This window comes from Pseudogymnoascus verrucosus (assembly GCF_001662655.1).
Source record: "Pseudogymnoascus verrucosus strain UAMH 10579 unplaced genomic scaffold scaffold_4, whole genome shotgun sequence".
Classification (NCBI taxonomy): Eukaryota; Fungi; Ascomycota; class Leotiomycetes; order Thelebolales; family Thelebolaceae; genus Pseudogymnoascus; species Pseudogymnoascus verrucosus.
Genome location: NW_017263655.1, coordinates 453,898 through 471,250, shown reverse-complemented (window position 1 = coordinate 471,250; position 17,353 = coordinate 453,898). Strand labels below are relative to the sequence as shown.

The window sequence follows — 17,353 nt, the reverse complement described above, 5'->3', positions numbered from 1 at the left end:
TAATGTTCGTGTGAGTAACTATAACCACCATGCACGAATACAGTCGCTATAGCCGTAATGTTCGTTTGAGTAACTGTAATCACCTTGCACGAATACAGCCACTACAAAAAAAAAATGACACATGTTCGCGTTAGCAACTGTAATCAACATGCACGAATACAGTCACTATAACACCCTGACCCGACTCTAGAAACGTATTTGGATATTACACACCAAAATAATAATTGTAAGAGTAAACAGATAATCAAAAAAGCCTATCATTACATTCTATCAACGTCTCACAGTATGTATACCCAACCCCTCCCCCACGATCTACTGCCTACTCCATTTAGCCCTCAGATCCGCCATAGCCTTCTCCGCCTTCTCAATCGTCTCCTTCTCCTTCTTCGCAGCATCCTCCGCCTTCTTCTTCTTCGCCTCCACAGCCTCCACAGCCTTCCTCGCCTCCTCCTTGGCGATCTGCTCTGGGCGTCTGATGGCGATGTCCTTGGGCCTGTAGTCACTGAAACCCCACTTGAGACCCTTCTCAATGACGTAGCAGCCGACGTAGTCGACCAACATGGTCGCGGTCATGCGAACCTTGAAGTCGGAGGTGAATGGGACAAGCTTCATCTGCTCGTTGAGCTCTGGGATGAACTCGGTGGAGCAGGAGAAAGCGAGTGCAGATACACCGAGGATGCCGAGGTACATGCCCCGGTTCTCGGAGAGGTTCTCGCGGAATGGACGACCTTGGTAGTTGATTGCGAAGGTCGAGATTTGCTGGATCAGCTGCAAGAGGTAGACGGCGCTGTTAAGCAGAGATGGTGCGAATTCGCCCTCGAGGTCGACATCCTGGTCACGTCTGGGATAGTTAGTATGAGATGTCTCGCTAGGCTAGGAATGGCAACTTACGGTGCAATGGTATCACACAGACGGGCGATATAGATCAGAGTGACAATGTGAATGGCAAACTGGCCGAGGATAGATCCAATGATGTAAACGTTGAAGATATTTGGCTGTGGGCGCTCCTTGGAAAGACCCTCGACAGACTTTGCTCTGGAGATGGAAAGGAAGCAGACGCTCATGAGCATGCCGCTAATAGTAACCTGTCCATCACCAAACTTGATGCCCTCAAGGTACAAGACACTCAGACTGTAGGCGCTAATGAGACAGTTAAGTGCGAGAATCTTGTACATCTGGATTGTAGCAACGAGAGTGCAGCGACCTTGTCTGATGATGTTCGGGATAGCGATAACATTGCCGAGCTTGCTGGTAAATGGAGCGGCGACAGAGGCATCACCAAGCTTAATAGTCGGAGGCTCGTCATCGAGCTCAGACTCCATCATAGACGCAGTTAGTTGGTCGGCGAGGGAAGCAGCCTTGTTCATTTGTTCTTGACGCTTGTGAGAGGCACCATCGATAAGGGCTTGAGCGGCAGGGGATGTAACAGTTTCGACTCCATTTTCTTTGCCGGCTTCAGTTGGGATGGTAATACCCTTCTTCTCTGCTTCACGAATCATAGCCTTCTCATATTGTGGGTTGGATGGTCCTGGCGGATAGAGGTGGGCAATCAAGATTGGAACTGGTGGAGTTGGCTGGTTGAAGCGCTTCATGACACCGACCTGCTTTTCGTATACATCCTTCATTCTGGTGTTTCTCATGTGTTCGCTGATCTTGGTCAGGTCGTCCTTGGTTCCGTTAAGAAGCGCGACTCCAATGTGAGCCTGCTTCAGTGCACCAACATCGTTGGTACCATCGCCAGCCATAAGAGTGTAGTAACCGAGTTCTTTCAAGCCCATGAGAATTTCTTCCTTCTGCTTTGGGGACACGCGAGCATAAACCCAAGTGTGTCTAATCAGAGAGAGAAGTGCGGGTTGGTCCTTGAATTTTGCGAGAGCATAACCAGTAACGCAAAGATCCTTGGAAGCAAGGATCTCCTTGTCCAAAGGCTTGGTAGGATCAACCGGAATACTGACCAAATCGTCAACGCTGCGCCAGACCAGCTTTTCGCCCGAATCATCGTGCTCAGGGGCATCCAGAATGAGAACATCGCGATCCACAATTTCAACCTCTCTTGCAACGTGGACAGCAGTAAGGGGGTTGTCGCCAGTAATCATAACAACACGATGGCTGCTTTCGTTGAGCATTCGGACAGATTCCTTGGCGTCTTCCTTGAGTGGGCAGTGCAGGACGAGGAAACCAGCAAAAGATAGACCTTCCTCAACGTTCTCACGCTTCAGTTCGTTAATCTTTCCAGATCCGAGTTCAGTATCCGTGGTGAGATGCTTGTATGCAAGAGCAAGAACTCTCGAACCCTTTCTTGTGAAGTACTTAAAAGTCTCTTCGTAATCAGCTGGTACATGAACAAGCCTCTTCTGAATTGTTTCCGGGGCACCCTTGACAGCAACGAAAGTACTTCTCGTCTTCTTGGATGTCTTAGGGTCGACGGTAGTAACAGTTGCGACGGAACTTTGACGCTTGAGGGTAGAGGAGAACTGGAAGCGGCGCTTGATCTGGACAGTGTTTGCAGCGATGGCATTTGGCCCCTTCGACATGCCAACAACGTTCTTGCTGCTGAGGGTGTCATTCTTCCCGAGCTTCCATCCAAGGGATGTCAAAGTAGCTTTCTCCATAGGGTCGCCGACAATGTCGCCTTCATCAAGTCTGACCAATGCGTGGGCTGTAGCTAGAACCAATGTGGTCTCAAGACCAGCATCTAAGACCTTTGTGATATGGCTGTGAGCACCATCGTTCTCACGTGGTGTATCGGTTCCGCTAACGCCAAGTCCAAGCCCAGCAATACCCTCAACGACGAGGTCCTCGCCGGTCAAAGTACCAGTCTTATCGAAACAGGCAACATCAACACGTCCAGCGAATGGGATGCGGAAAGGCTCAGTACAGTAGATAGCATATTTGCTCAAGGCGGCCAGAGAAGTGTTGACAGCCAAGCTGAGCTCCATAGGAAGCTCAGGGGGGACAACACTAGTGACGATCAAGACACAGTCGAGGAGAAGCTTAGAGCGTTTGCGGTCCTTCTTCACACCCTCATCCCAAACGTACCAGGATGCGGCAATTGCGAAGACAAGAAGGAACAAAATGAAGAACAGGGCCTCTGCGTTGTTGGCAGACACACGTTCGGTAGAGTAGATCATAGTGCGGACCAAGCTTCCCTGAGACGTCTCAAATCCGGTCTTAACAACAATAGCCATGGCTCCGTTATCAGGTGGGGCTGGGACACCAGAGGCAAGCTTTGGTCGCTCTTCATCGACAGAGGCGTGGGTAACCTGAAGCACCTTGGTGCCACCGTACAGGAATGAGTTCTTGTCAAGTCCTTCAGGTTCGATGGAGGCATCGCCAGGGCGGAGTTGTACGGAATCTTTTAGGAGAGGAGTACTCTCGCCGGAAAGCATGGCCTCGTTGACAATAGCGCTTCCCTCAACCAAGAGCATATCGCAAGCAACACCGCTGTCCTCCTTCGTGCGGCCAACAGAAACAAGGTCGCCCGGTAGAAGCTTGTCGCTTTCAGTCTCGACCCATTTGTTCTCCCGGAAAGCGTAGATGTTGTAGGGCTTGATGCTCATTCCACGGAACTCATTGAGAGTCCTCAGGCGCTGCCAAACGACAGTGCTCTCGAAGACGACCAACATGAACAGGGTGAAGAGCGAGTAGTACCAATATTCGTCCAACATCCACAGCCCAACGCAGAAAATCTGGAACACGAAGAACGGGGCAACGGAGTGTTCCTTGAATAGCTCCAAAAAGGTAGGGACCGGAATATCGAAAGTATTGTTGCCATAATGCTGCTGGATCCTTGAGAGCTCAGATGATGATGAGATACCCCTCGATTTGTGGAAAGTCTCGATGCGTGGCTTTGGCTCGGAATCGATCGCATAGGTTAACGGCGAGAAGGAGTTAGCCTGCTCATTATAGAGGAATCGGCGCTTTTGGAAGAGGAAAGAGGTGTTGGGTTTGCCACCGGCCTGGTACTGTCAGCGCCATAGTAATGATTTGGGGGGGCGGGTTAGCATACATTATCTCTGACGATCTTACAGATCTCAGAAGTTCCGGCATTTGCAACTGGAAGGACCTTGATCAATTGAGCTTCCTTCACAGTTTTGGCGGTAGTAGACGTGAACAATGACTTCAAGTTGACGTTCCAGTTGGTGCTGAGCCAAACCAGACTCTGAACCGTAATTATTGCGCCGCACCACACAAAGGTCCATTCCTGGCCTCCAATGTGCTTATCGTACAGCTCCTCGGAGAGATAGTATCTGAAGAAGACAGGCCAGATGATCATAAACGGCCAGACATAAGTGTGCAAGTATAAGGGCAGCGGGTTGTGTAATGTCGCAGCTGCAATCTGCGGATTATCGACGAGGGGCGCCATGATGCAGAAAAGAATTCCCGAGAGAGAAGCGAAAGGCGGGTATTTTCTAAATATTAAGTCGACATCGGTGCCGTCTCTTGTTGTCGACGTTACTGTTGAATGTCGTGAAGGCGGTCGTCTATGTGGCCTTTGGGTTTCCAAACCTCTCCGCTTCGAGCCACAATTATGGGATTTTGTCAGGTAGTCGGCACCACGCGGCGCCGCCTGTTCCCAGTTGGATTTAGTTAATTTTAGCCTGGTCGTCACGAGGTCACGTGAAATGGTACCTTACCCCATTTTACGATATATTAAGCTGAGACAAATATCATGGAATACATTACTATCATTTCTATAGAGAGTAATGTTGTGTATAATTCTATATCTCAAACTGCACAATTACTATGAGATATCATCCTGAAAAGGTGGAACTAAGACAACCCCTATTATCGCTAACAAATAGTCGGCGGCTCACCCACTCCCACTGGACGTCATTTCTTTTTCTAGCAGGAATCATGATAACCCAGTCATTTCACACCATTTCATAAATTCTCAAATATTGGATATTTATTATTAAATTGCTAACACGGAACTGCTTATTTCTTGGAGAAAGCAGCTGTCAGTCACTGATGGAGAATTCGACAGGTGGCGCAAGCCCCGTTATGAAGTGGGACCCAGCCAGACTCATATCTCATGATCATGGCTGTGAGGGATATGCCTTGCTCACTTTAAATCAACCTCTTGATAATTTGGATTTGCTCAGATCACTATGGGAGAGAGGTATATTATGACACCCCTTGCTGCTACACCGGACACTGGGATACTAATTGAATGCAGCTGGATATCGAATTGCGGCGGATGGAGGTGCAAATAGGCTACATAAAGTATTCCACGGCGATAGCACTTTTGAAAACCTAATGAAGAGGATTGTCAGTACTCCCCAGCACCACCAGCCTCGTCGAGACACCTGTTGAATCACGTGTCCCCCTATCTCACCCCTTTTTTTAACGCCGATCCAGCCACTTGAAGTGATCCACGGCGACCTCGACTCCCTGCACCAGACTACTAGATCGTGGGCTCTCGCCCATTCCACCGAAGTCGTCCTGGACCCGTCCCAGGACTCTACAGACTTCACAAAGTGTGTTTCATACATCTCGAAACACTACCTTCCAAAGTGTGACCCCCCCCCTGACATCATCGTACTCGGTGGCTTAGGAGGCCGAGTGGACCAGGGACTGTCTATCCTGCATCATCTGTACAAGGGGCCTCAGATCTATCCTCAAGGACGTATTTACCTAGTGTCCACATCGGCGATCACGTTTCTTCTGACTGCTGGAACCCATCAAATCATTGTCAAGAACCCTGAGGCTCGGGTACTAGGGAAGAATATTGGCATTCTACCGGTGGGCGTGTCGGCGAAGATCACGACGAAGGGACTGAAGTGGGACGTTGAGGATTGGGAGACGAGTTTTGGGGGGCAGGTGAGCACGAGCAATATGGTGCTTGAAGCGGAGGTTACTGTCACGACGAATGCAGACGTCTTATTTACGATTGATTTGGATATGGGCGAGGAAGAATAGTACGTACACTTTTGGCATAAAAAAAGGGGGGCGCCTCACGCAAAGAAGTATGCGAGGATTTAAAATAGACTCAAATATTATAATATAGAAATACGGTCTCAAATTTCCAACCACAATGCTTGGGCATAACGCATCTATCAATACGAGATAACAGGATGCAGGATAGGCAGCAGTGCGTAAAGCAGCCATATGCCATATAAGATCTATGCAAGGTATTCGTACAGCATCGGTTCCAAACGCCTCGCTTCAATAACCCAAATACAGGAGGGTCAAGATAGCTTCCCATTCCTCCAAATCATTACGCATATTCCTCCTCTTTGCATCTAGAGGTACGATCACCTCAAATACTTCAAGACCAAGAAGCAGAACGTGAAGAAAATCACCACCCCTGCCGCGAATATCCATTTGTCCTGCTTAGCCCTTCGCTCCACCATTCGTATCGTGTCACCGCTTACACCCAGCGTATTAGCCACACTGTACAGCCTCTTCTGTGTCCCCTTAAGCATCTCTCTTTGCTGCCCCAAATCCCCCAGCACTGCCTGTCCTCTCGCTAAATATTCATCCAGGGCGCTATGTGTATTCCCAAAGAAGTTCTGCTCGCGCATCGCATGCGCCTCCCTCGTCGTCTCTCCACTCCCCATGCTCATACTCTGCTGCCCACCCACGCTACTAGGCGCCCAGGGATTATTCGCCTGCGCACTCCGATTTATCTGTGCATTCGCATACGGATTATCGGGGGTACTGGAACCGCCATGGTGCGGCCTTCGCCCGAGAAGCTCACTGCGGTTCGACTGTGCTGTAGCTTCTTCGCGGTCCTTCTTTACGCGCTCGAACTGTGATTTGTAGTCTGCGAGGTCGTGGCGGAAATTTGTGAGGCGCTCGGCTGCCTTCTCGGCTTTCTGGGTGTTGAGCTCGTGCTTGGTGAGGTCGGCGTAGGAGTCGAGGGTGCGCGAGAAGGAGGTTAGGGAGGCGGATATTTGGCCGGTGAGGGATGCGGGGGCGGAGAGAGGGTTGGAGGAGAGAGTGGCGAGGTCGGTGCGGAGGGAGGTGGATTGTTTGAGGGCGGTGTTGAAGACGGAGTTCTAGGGGGAAGTGTTAGAGTAGCCCGGACCGATGTGGAGCTGGAGACAAACCATCGTGGCGGTATTCGTAAAATTGAGGGAGATTTCTTGTGTTGTGCGCAGTTTGGGTATAAACGCAATTTGGAGACAGCTGGGAAGACAGTTGGCTTTATTTCATCAAAGATTCGTCATGGGTGTGATAAACGTGGCTTGTACCGGACTTGAATTAAGCATACTGCCTGATCTTGGTGCTGACCGCCTTCCATATTTGGTGACAGGTGCTAAAGGCGGCAAAGGCCGAATGGAGTTAACGAAGGGGATTCTCAAAAGCCGCGCATTTCACTACATTACCGACTGTTAGGAGTAAAATAATCTTGTCTCACTATTTTGAAATTCCCTCTTTTTTTACTTGGTTATATTTTTACCTAATAAATTACTCAGTGTAGAGTGTATTTCATCGCAGGCCTGCTTATAATTATGTGAAATTTTATTTGCCAGGATATCAGGGTAAATGTGGCGACCGAAGAATATATAGTGGTCGCGTGATAACGTGGAAAGAGCAATGGACTGAGTGTATAAAGCTTCTAGCGATTATATGTTCAGGTACAGACTCGCTCCTGCATGTAGGCTACGTTGGGTCGTTTCTTATCAATATTAGTATTTCGGTTTAATATGAATCCATGCGCAACTCAGGACACAATTGAAGTGTACTCTACCACCATTTCTCCCAACAACATGTAATCCGCATCTTGTTGTTGATCCATACTAAGAATCTCCTTCAGTCCTAGAGAGTCCTAAACCACCAAATACTGTCTCCAAACTTCCACTGCGAATAAACGACGGATCAAGACCGGTGAAGAATCACAATGAGAGCGCCGACCCACTGTTGCGCATCTCTAAACAGATTCTCAAAATTGTCTGCGGCATTATTATCCGGAATCCACAAACCTCAACAAGCACAGCCCTGTTATAAAACGACCATACCAAGACTCCTGTGTCGGTCTCTCTTATATCTAGTGTCCAGGAACCTTATACTGGCATACCGTCTAGCCCCACCTTGACGACTTCAACAAAGAATTATACCCTCAAATGCGAACCTCATTCACCTCTTCATATATCTTACCGGGTATTGTTTTGAACCCTCTCATAGTCCTCCACGGCTTCAACACATATGCGTCGCACTACATACCATCGGCAATCGCAACCGTTGCGTCTTCCTCGCGGTACAAATGGTTCGAAGACTATGGGCCTCAGGGAAATCAAATCCCATACTTCTATGTCCACAGCCATGATTCGTTGTGCTGGAGCTACACCGCAGTGATGGTGGTCGTCCAAGTTTTGGCGTATATCAAGATTGTCGACAGCAGGGAGGCCCAGAGAACAAATCCATCTACGGAGGAAGGCAGAGATTGACAAACGCCAACGGATCTCGAACGGAGCAGATCGGGAAGCTCATGCTTTTGCTGCGAAAATACGATGCATACCGAATGAAGATGGTGCCGTGGATGCGAGAATGAGCAGGGGTGGAAGACTTGAGAATGTGCCGGTCGAGAGCAATTATCTTTCCTTGACCGCGAACTCGACTGGCGAAAGTAGAATCTGCTTGGATCAAGATTCCACTGCTATGGATTGCGGATAAGTGGAGGATTTGCGCGAATATTTTGTTAAACGCACTACGAGAATAACCGTCCGGTTTGTCTGCCATTCTTGGCCAGGAGCTCCAGCACAGCTATCAGAAAGCTCAAACAATCCTACTTACGACAAAATCATCAAAATCGTTGAGAGAATCGGATTGGAACTCTGTTTTTGTACGCATGAAAGCTCTTGGAAAGACGATCCACTACTCGTCGGACCCATTATTTTAAGGCGTCGCTTCAAATCTGATAAATAGTGGCCACCAATGGAACCAACATGAAAAAGCAAAAAAATACTTATCTCGTGTCTACTCCATTCCCATAAGAATACAGTGACAATGTAGAGAAGAGATTCGCTCACTGTAGAACATTTGCCAAGTTGGCGCGAGTGAGAAAATAAATAAACCGCATGAATCTTTTCCCTGTTGTTCACTAAAGTGCCTCCTACGTCATCACTTCTGTCGTTGTAATCCAAGACATGCAGATAAGCGAACACCGGCAGCCACTCCCAAGCTTGCATTTGCTCTGGTGCCATGTTTCGCGGTCGCCGTTAGAACTCCACCTTCCCAGCCAGACGCTATTGAGCGAGTTCCACGCGACTTCTTCCGTTTTGACTTAAATATCATCTCCTCACGACCTAGCTTTCATCACCGAACTGTACTACCACAGATAAATCATACAAAGCAGGTGAGAAAGCTTGCGCCGTTCTCATATTCACCAAAGACGATAGCTTATGCATACTAGCAGCCATGTCGTCATACGCAGCAGCAGCATCAAAGGGCCCAAGGCAATCCCCAGAGGAGGTATGCGAACCACTTCACCTTACGATATTGCCCCCATTTTCTAACCTCTTACCTCTTAGGCCCGCGCACCAGCACCCCCGGAGATCGAGCACAGCGAGTCTGCATCCACTGCCTCCCTCATCGACGTCGACTCTGAATCCGTGCACACTGTCCCCTCAGACTTCAAGGAGCACGAGGTGCAGACCAACTCGCAAGCCGAGCGCCTCGAGCGCGAAGCCGAGTCCCTAAAGGCGAAGGCTATTGCTGAGGAGCAGAAGCTCAAGAAGCAGTTTGCGGAGAAGGAGCAGCAGGCCAAGGAGAAGGCCAAGAAGGCGGCGGCTAGAATCGAGAAGAACTCTGATAACCCTATTTTCATCGGCAACGCTGTCGCGGTTGCTGCCCTGAGCGCGGGACTTGGATTTGGTGCATACAGAAAGTATATTAATGGAGAGTTGACCTGGAAGGTTGTTGGTGCTTGGACTGGACTTGTGGGGTTGTTCGCTGCTGGCGACTTCTACCTCAGCAAGTAAGATAACATACTCCTAGTTTTGGCCAGCGCTTGGTGCTAATCATGACCACAGGTACCTCTTCAAGAACAAGTACCCCGAGCGCAAGTAGAAAGATGGAAGGCGGTAATGTCTCACTAAGGCGTCTACGATAGGAGTCTGCCAGGGAGCGGAGAATGAAAGGGTATTCATTTGTACTATGCAACATATTTTTTTTGTCGATATCCCAGCTCTGGTGTCATTCGGCTTTCGGAAGGTTGTTTTGACAATACATTTTTATCTGCGCATCCTTCATTGACCAAATTATAACAAACACGTGATAGTGATGATGATGCTTCATGAGAACTTAATATCAGAGCTAACATTAGTGTTAATCTAGCTGGACCCTTTCGGATCAACAGCCTCTAGGGATTCGGAATTGCTCTCTAGTTATATCCTCTTGTCAAGGATGTCATAAGCTTTCGTCATGACTCCTTCCCCAACTACATCGTCATCGTTCACCCACCTCAATAATCATCTCTGAGCCAATCTCTCACTCCCTCCTCCCAACAAATCCGAAAAGTCAATTACTCACCGTTTACACACGTGCTTACATACGACTCTAGAGTTGAGAAGATGCCGCCACTTGCCTGCGTCGCTGGCTGGTTTCATATATATTTCTAGAATCCCCGGCCACTTTCATACCATTTTGTGGCATGTCATGAGCGGAAATGCATACGTACGAAGAACAACTGGCCTCATCTAGTGGTGGCAATGCTGAACTTGCTACTGAGCGGATCAACAGTGAAGGTATTTTAATCATCCTTCGCCCTATCAAAGATATATTATGGTGAACTGACATGTCGAAGGCATCAACGCTGGGTCTCCCAATGATTGCGTGAAAATGAAACCACCCACCATGATTCTTGAGAATCACAATGCCACAAAGTCCAACCGTCGCACCCTGACCGACCCCCACCCATCATGCAACCTCACAAAGCTACGATCTAGTTCCATGACCGACCAGTATGGCGAGGCATGCGAAGGCGGGCTCTATCGACCTGCACAGCCTAACGTAGTGAAAGTCAAAAACGCCGGCACGCAGACGGAAATTACAGACTGGGACACTGATCAGTTTGCCATTATAACAGATGATGAGGATGAAGAGGATGAAGGAGTCCAGATTGAAGAGGTCGAGTTCGCCAGTCGCCGGAATAGTATAGGGAATCTTGGATTGGGCGCCGCTGGGGGCGAGCCGGTTGGGGGAGTGCCTGCAACTGTTATGGACGTGCTGGATGGTATCAATGCTGAATACGAGATCGTGGTCGATGCGAATGCAGAAAACTTGGATTTTTTGGCTGGAAGAACAGTCAGGAAGAGAAATTCTGACGCAGCGATGTCGGGGGCATTGCAGCCGAATGGGAAAAGGAAGGTCAAGGAGGCATTGGTGGAATTGGAAGAGGGTGCATGTGGGCAGCAGCCGGCTATGAAGAAGAAGAGTTTCTGAGGCATATGTTAGAATAAGTGTATTTATATGTTCTAGAATTAGACCGTCGTGGCCAGATTTATATGTAATTTATTTTTGCAAAAACATATACCGGTGATGTGGAAGTGACTGCCGTAAAAAGGAGGTTGATCTGCAGTAACAACTCTCTAAAAAGTCCATGCAAGAGAAAAGGGGTGATAGGTTTTAGTTTGTGACTGGTCATCTGCATGCTGTGAGAGCGTTTTCAATGCATAAAACTTATCCGACCGTGGAAACACCAACGCGCGAACATCAACAAATAAAATTCCAGGCCTGGCCATTAACAAGCGGCATATGGACACAAGATCAGCGGCGCCACCGACTCATCCCGCCGTTATCAAAGTGCACAATTCTTACCACTTTGAGCTGAGTATGATACATCTCACATCCGAACGCGTATAGGAGTTCGCGTCCAACCCTTCGACGTTCAGTCGCCATTGCAAGGTCATCGACGTTCAGTCACCATTGCTAGGTCTCTACTTTTCTTCCCTCTCGCTATTGTCTTCATAAAACCGCAGCGCGCACATACTCGCCCGCCATGGTAACACATCAAACCATTCTGCCGTCTTTTGAGAGCCTCGTGCACTTCCAGCCCACCATACCAAACAACCAGGAGAACACACAACCCTTCATGAAAAGGCCTCCGCCGCCGCCCGTCAGACCACCATTATTCGACCTGACGAACAGCGCGCGCCCTCCTCCACCCATAATCAACATCGACACCCTCCCCACCGTCAAGCCCGGCCCCTACCCCGTCTCCACCGCCTGCCTATCCAAGAAACGCACCTACGAATCCACGCACACCAGCGACTCGCCCACGCCCACCGGCGCCGACGCCGAAGACGGCGACTCAGAGACTGATGATGATGCCGACGAGGAGCTCCTCGAGGAGCTCGACATGGATTGCGATGTCGTGAGGGCGCAGATCCGCGCCTTTCTCGCGGAGGGCAACACCGCTGTCGCGTTCCGCAAGCTTATTCGCGCTACGCCGGGTAGCTATAATGGGTTTATGAAGCAGCAGGGGCGCGACGCGGGGATTGCAGCGGAGACGTACCGGAATGCGGTGCTGTTCTTTGCGAAGCGCGATAGGAGGGCTAAGAGGGCGGCAGAGGCAAACCTAAGTGCGGCTGCCCCTGTACCAGTTGCACCTGTAGGAGCAGCGGCCAGCGAGCCGGTGGCGAAGAGGAGGAAGCAGGATGCTCCACCGGCTGCTAATCGCACGGTTGATAACTCGATCTATGATGTTTCGGATATCCACCTTGAGAAGGAGGAGCGCGACGCTGTGCCGGTGTTCGACACATGCGACGACGTCCGGATAAAGATCAGGGCGTTCTTCAGACAGCCCGACTGTACACAGGCATCACTCTTGCGGAAGCTCGGTGCCCAGTATATCCTGGCGCCGCGGGCGTTGCGGTCACCGCAGGTCAACACGTTTATGCGGCAGAAGGGCCCCCTCGAGGGGAACTCATCTGGGATATTTTACGCGGCGTATGTGTATTTTGAGAAGCTGCGGATAAAGCAGGGCAAGAAGAAGTCGGCGAAGAGGGAAGAGATGGAGAGGAAGTGGGGACCTGGAGGGGTGGACAGGACTGCTGGAGGGGGGACATTCTGGTGCAAACAGGGCGAGGTGCCTGTGCAGGATGATTATGGAATCGTCACTTTCGAGAAGAAGGGACGGCGATAGCCTGACGATTTATGCGGCGGATGGGCCCTAGTGATGATACCTGGGGACAAGAGACATTTTGGATGATAGATTTGGGAGAGGGTAATGGCTGGGGATTAATATGGGTAAGGAGGTGGCCTCTGGCACTGTGCGCGTTCATATCCTCTGTGCGAATATGTGTTAGATTAATATACCCATCAGCTTGTTTTGCTAGATACTTTCACACCAACCGAAGGAGTCTCCGACTTGGAAGGACGGAGACCCAACTCGAAGGTAGTTTGCGTTTGGTGCTAAGCGTGGGAATCAAGGTGCAGCATAACAAATTCATCTTTTTCTGAGTTCTAAACAAGCATTGTGGTGAATAAACCGGTTGAGTAGAATTTGAGAAATGTCTATCTTTTAATACCTAAGAAAATAGTGATCGACACCATATCATCAAAACATAACTCTTTTATCCAATCCTCATCTAACCTCGCCCTCGTTTCTATTTACAAGCCATTACAGCTTCGCCGTCTCGCGCACGACCTTATCCACCGCCCGCGCAACGTACTCGACATTGCCCGTATTTAGACCCGCCATGCTAATACGTCCGTTCTTCGTCATATACACGTGGGCATCCTTACGGATCTTCAGCACCTGCGCCTCTGTCAGGCCGGTAAAGGAGAACATGCCGATCTGCTCTGTGATGTGCGACCAGGTCCCCGGTGTGCCCAGCTCCTCGAGCTTTCCACGCAGCGCCTTGCGCATCTCCTCGATGCGTCCGCTCATCGTCCTCAGGTCCTCCTCCCACTGCGAGAAGAGCCCCTCGTCATTGAGGATGGTGCTAGCGATACGGGCACCGTACGCAGGTGGGTTCGAGATCTCAGAGCGCTGGAGGATGGCCAGTTGCGAGGCGATGCGGGAGATGGTCTCTGTGGCATCAGCGGCAGGGCTGGTGATGAAGTGGAAGCAACCCGCGCGTTCGCCGTAGAGTCCAAGGTTCTTGGCGAAGGACTGGGCGAGGCACATCTCGAATCCCTGGTCGACGAAGTACCGAACGGCCCAGGCGTCCTTGGCAAGGTCACCTGAGGCGAAACCCTGGTACGCTGAGTCAAAGAATGGGAACTGTTTCTTGGCGCGCATAATGGATGCGATCTCCTTCCATTGCTCCTGGGTGGGGTCCACGCCCGTGGGGTTGTGAGCGCAGGCGTGGAGAAGGATGACGGCGCGGTCCGGTGCCTCTTGCAGCGTCTTCTTCATGCCATCGAAATCGAGGCCCTTGGTCGACGCAGAGAAGTATGGGTATTGAGCGATCGAGAGGCCGGCATTGGTGAAGATTTGGTTGTGGTTGGCCCATGTTGGGTTGGAAAGGTAGATGGTGGGCTTTGGCTTGTAGAATCGCGAGAGGAACATTCCTCCCAAGTGGCAAGCGCCGGTTCCCGAAATCGTTTGCACAGATGTGACACGCTTCTCCTTGATGGCTGGGCTATCAGCTCCAAGCATAACTCTGGCAGCAGCGGATGTGAAGTCGGGGAGTCCAGCAATTGGGAGGTATTCGTGGTTGAGTGCGGGGTCATTTCTGAGAATATCATCCGCCTTGAAGGTTGTTAGCAAAGCAACTTGGGAATCATATGAGACCGAAATGAGTGAAATTAATCAGGGAATTCGATTTCTCACCTTCTTGACGACTGGCAGAACCCAAGGTTTTGCGTTATCATCTCTGTATGCGCCAATTCCCAGGTCGACCTTCTTGTCAAAGGTGTCAGCCCGATAAGCGGCCATCAATCCGAATAGCGGATCTTCAGGAGCCTGGGGAACGGCATCCTGGGGGAAGTTGGTAGTCTGTGGTTGAGACATGTGTGCGGCTATCTTTTGTAATCTGGCTTGTGGACCTGATGATGTTGAAGTTGTGGAAGTTGATTTGGAGGGTTTAGATGTATTCGCAAGGAATGCCGCAGCAGTGTTATGTTTGCCTGCCATTATCGGAACGCTATATTATCGCTATCAGGTAATTTATCAGGTAATCAAGAATGGGCTGGGCCTTGTATGGTACAGTAATTCGCGCAAACGTGACCGGGAAATACCAGGGAATAGAAAAACAATATGGCGAACAATTTTCGTACAAATGGTATATAAAACGGAGACAAATTGAAAGATTGTACAGATATAATAATTGCTAGAGTAGTTCGGCCTAGGAAGCGCGGAAATTGGAATGTTATAACATTTTATGAGTGACAGGAGATGGTCGTCCTTTCGTGGAGAAGCCGAGGCATCGCGGCAAGAAAAAGACCGACGTGGGCCATGGGAACTGCAAGACATCATTGCACGATCAATACCGCTAGAAGCGAAACAGCTAGAGTGCTTGCTATGTACTGTATAACTGTATAACTTGCCTTACTCCGTATATTATATCTGGGGAATGATTCAGTCTCTCACATGTCATCGGTCGTCTCTCGTTCGCTGATGCACTGATTCGCACACAAATCACATGCACGACCATGTATGCCACAGATGGAACTCCTGCAATCCAAGCCCGTCTATATTTCCTGTGATATGTATGTATGTGCCACGCACTCTCTACGTACTGTAACTTAACTCGCGGCGACGTGATTCAATCAAATGATCAAATCATACACCACCAGGAACGCACTCAGCCCGCATGATGCATAGAAGACATACTTTGCAGTGCTCCTCCGCTCCGACGCCTTCTTCAGTTCTTTATTTCCGCCCCCAACGTTCTCGGCTGTCAAGAATGAGTCTGCGACAAGCTGATCAATATGCGCCGACTGTGTTGCGAGGTTGTTGACGAGCTGTGTCTGCAGTTCTGAGATCTCCACGAGCGATTTTTGCGCGGTCCTGGGGAACCTTGTTAGCAAAGGACTGTGATGTGTCAGATGAACTTGACTTACTTGACTTGGTTCAGAGTATCCTCGTAGTGCTGAACCATGTTTCGATTTTCCTTCTCAAACAGCTGCAGCTGCTCCGGCGTCAACTCATCCTCGACATTCTTCCCATACTCCTCCTCGACCTGCCTCCCCGCCGCGCCCTTGTATTCGAATGCCGGCACAGGCGGTTCGCCCGACCCGCCGCCTTCCATCATCATAACCCCCTTACTTTTATAGAGCAAGCTCTTATTCTTCTCCATCTCGCGCATAATCCGCGTCTCCATCATAGCCGCCTGCAACCCCCCACACTGCTGTAGCTTCTGCCGTAAATACCACAGCACATTCTCCCTGTGCGTGCTAATCGTATTCGCCCTGCTCTCCGCCTGTTCCTGCTCCGGAGGCTTCGATTGCCCTATCCCGCCAACAGCCCAGTTACCCAAAGCACCCAGTTTGTTGCCATATTTCTTTTCTATCAGGGTCGTCTCGGTGTCTTGGCGCAGCTGCTCCGCATCTGCCAGGTTTCGGATGCCGTAGTTGAGTTCGCGGAGGAGTTGCTTTGTTTCGGCGTCGATCTCGTCGCGTTGGCGGTCTGTCAGGTACCGCCATTCTTTATCTTTGGGCTTCGAGGTTTCGGCAGCAAGCTGGCGTTGTCGTCGCGGTGGTTGGGTGGTGGATAGGTAGGATTGTCGGATTCCACGTAGGTAGTCGTTCAGAGACGCAATGTGGGAGTTCTGGATTATCGGTCAGCAATTGCTTGCGCATATGAAAAACAATGACATCTTACTATGCGATATGCCTCTTTAAGAAACTCGTCAAGGTGTTGCATAGACAGAGAGACGCCAGCGGTTGTGTGGGCGCCATGAGCCTTGAGGGTCTCGTTGAAGTACGGAGTGATATCTGTCATTTTGTAGGTACAGCAAAGATGCAAGTACAATGACGGTTGTACGTTGCCTTCAGCCTTCTTGTATCATGCTATCAAAGAAGCCCATGTACAATAGCCTCTTTTTAAGTCGGGTATACGGTAGAATGGGCAACAAACCTACAATATAACTGTTATCGCAAGCTGTGATCAAGCATAGGTGTGGCTTTATGGTAGCTTCCGTCACTGAGGCTGGAACATTGTGGCGCATGGGCTAGTGTGGCTGGGTACTCCTCAGGGACCCCCTTTCTGCGCTACACTACCCACGCCCATCAGTTTATATATTTAATCTCTAAATCACACTTATCACAAGGTGATGAACTTGCTGCTCACAGTTACCTAGATGCTATCATATATCTACAGTTACTATAGGGCATTTATTTATCCACAGTCACTAAAAGGTTACTATTTATCTACAGTCACTAAAAGCATTTATTTTGTTTGTAACTACTTGAAATACGTATTTTAATTTTACAGATACTGTCAGCGCCACTCCCC

The 17,353-nt window shown here is 49.7% G+C and overlaps 8 protein-coding genes across 8 annotated transcripts; 4 read left to right on the top strand and 4 right to left on the bottom strand.

The window, feature by feature from the left end:
- Positions 1–174: 174 nt before the first annotated feature.
- On the bottom strand, positions 175–4,553 carry VE01_01521 (uncharacterized protein). Its single transcript, XM_018271042.2, has 3 exons — positions 4,010–4,553; positions 892–3,959; positions 175–841 (listed from the first exon to the last, which is right to left on the bottom strand). Exons 1-3 carry the CDS (start codon positions 4,364–4,366, stop codon positions 313–315), a joined length of 3,954 nt encoding a protein of 1,317 aa, XP_018134034.1. The 5' UTR covers positions 4,367–4,553; the 3' UTR covers positions 175–312.
- Positions 4,554–4,664: 111 nt separating this feature from the next.
- On the top strand, positions 4,665–5,992 carry VE01_01520 (uncharacterized protein). The gene is made up of 3 exons (XM_018271041.2): positions 4,665–5,122; positions 5,180–5,271; positions 5,362–5,992. Exons 1-3 carry the CDS (start codon positions 4,972–4,974, stop codon positions 5,920–5,922), a joined length of 804 nt encoding a protein of 267 aa, XP_018134035.1. The 5' UTR covers positions 4,665–4,971; the 3' UTR covers positions 5,923–5,992.
- BOS1 (protein transport protein bos1) lies at positions 5,975–7,171 on the bottom strand. Its single transcript, XM_018271040.2, has 2 exons — positions 7,056–7,171; positions 5,975–7,004 (listed from the first exon to the last, which is right to left on the bottom strand). The coding sequence occupies exons 1-2, from the start codon at positions 7,056–7,058 to the stop codon at positions 6,258–6,260; spliced, it is 750 nt and encodes a 249-aa protein (XP_018134206.1). The 5' UTR covers positions 7,059–7,171; the 3' UTR covers positions 5,975–6,257.
- A 1,978-nt stretch (positions 7,172–9,149) lies between these two features.
- Positions 9,150–10,190, top strand: VE01_01518 (uncharacterized protein). Its single transcript, XM_018271039.2, has 4 exons — positions 9,150–9,304; positions 9,362–9,420; positions 9,480–9,925; positions 9,981–10,190. Exons 2-4 carry the CDS (start codon positions 9,367–9,369, stop codon positions 10,015–10,017), a joined length of 537 nt encoding a protein of 178 aa, XP_018134205.1. The 5' UTR covers positions 9,150–9,304; positions 9,362–9,366; the 3' UTR covers positions 10,018–10,190.
- Positions 10,191–10,268: 78 nt separating this feature from the next.
- Positions 10,269–11,392, top strand: VE01_01517 (uncharacterized protein). The gene is made up of 2 exons (XM_018271038.2): positions 10,269–10,694; positions 10,754–11,392. Exons 1-2 carry the CDS (start codon positions 10,616–10,618, stop codon positions 11,389–11,391), a joined length of 717 nt encoding a protein of 238 aa, XP_018134210.1. The 5' UTR covers positions 10,269–10,615; the 3' UTR covers position 11,392.
- A 267-nt stretch (positions 11,393–11,659) lies between these two features.
- On the top strand, positions 11,660–13,442 carry VE01_01516 (uncharacterized protein). Its single transcript, XM_018271037.2, has one exon. The coding sequence runs from the start codon at positions 11,948–11,950 to the stop codon at positions 13,091–13,093; it is 1,146 nt and encodes a 381-aa protein (XP_018134209.1). The 5' UTR covers positions 11,660–11,947; the 3' UTR covers positions 13,094–13,442.
- Positions 13,443–13,570: 128 nt separating this feature from the next.
- Positions 13,571–15,031, bottom strand: AAT2 (Aspartate aminotransferase, cytoplasmic; the record flags this gene model as incomplete). Its single annotated transcript, XM_018271036.1, has 2 exons — positions 13,571–14,647; positions 14,729–15,031. 2 exons carry the CDS (start codon positions 15,029–15,031, stop codon positions 13,571–13,573), a joined length of 1,380 nt encoding a protein of 459 aa, XP_018134208.1.
- A 635-nt stretch (positions 15,032–15,666) lies between these two features.
- On the bottom strand, positions 15,667–16,840 carry VE01_01514 (uncharacterized protein; the record flags this gene model as incomplete). Its single annotated transcript, XM_018271035.1, has 3 exons — positions 15,667–15,907; positions 15,961–16,667; positions 16,721–16,840. The coding sequence occupies 3 exons, from the start codon at positions 16,838–16,840 to the stop codon at positions 15,667–15,669; spliced, it is 1,068 nt and encodes a 355-aa protein (XP_018134207.1).
- Between the last annotated feature and the right edge of the window lie 513 nt (positions 16,841–17,353).

Bases quoted from the DNA above. Each gene is read 5' to 3' on its own strand.
- VE01_01521 (XM_018271042.2), bottom strand. From the start codon at position 4,366: ATGGCGCCCCTCGTCGATAATCCGCAGATTGCAGCTGCGACATTACAC. The intron at 3,960-4,009 runs GTATGCTAACCC...TGACAGTACCAG, and splicing joins GTAAGATCGTCAGAGATAAT to GCCGGTGGCAAACCCAACAC. The intron at 842-891 runs GTAAGTTGCCAT...TAACTATCCCAG, and splicing joins CTGTGTGATACCATTGCACC to ACGTGACCAGGATGTCGACC.
- VE01_01520 (XM_018271041.2), top strand. From the start codon at position 4,972: ATGGAGAATTCGACAGGTGGCGCAAGCCCCGTTATGAAGTGGGACCCA. The intron at 5,123-5,179 runs GTATATTATGAC...AATTGAATGCAG, and splicing joins CAGATCACTATGGGAGAGAG to CTGGATATCGAATTGCGGCG. The intron at 5,272-5,361 runs GTCAGTACTCCC...ACGCCGATCCAG, and splicing joins AAAACCTAATGAAGAGGATT to CCACTTGAAGTGATCCACGG.
- VE01_01518 (XM_018271039.2), top strand. From the start codon at position 9,367: ATGTCGTCATACGCAGCAGCAGCATCAAAGGGCCCAAGGCAATCCCCA. The intron at 9,421-9,479 runs GTATGCGAACCA...CTTACCTCTTAG, and splicing joins CAAGGCAATCCCCAGAGGAG to GCCCGCGCACCAGCACCCCC. The intron at 9,926-9,980 runs GTAAGATAACAT...TCATGACCACAG, and splicing joins GGCGACTTCTACCTCAGCAA to GTACCTCTTCAAGAACAAGT.
- VE01_01517 (XM_018271038.2), top strand. From the start codon at position 10,616: ATGCATACGTACGAAGAACAACTGGCCTCATCTAGTGGTGGCAATGCT. The intron at 10,695-10,753 runs GTATTTTAATCA...GACATGTCGAAG, and splicing joins TGAGCGGATCAACAGTGAAG to GCATCAACGCTGGGTCTCCC.
- VE01_01516 (XM_018271037.2), top strand. From the start codon at position 11,948: ATGGTAACACATCAAACCATTCTGCCGTCTTTTGAGAGCCTCGTGCAC.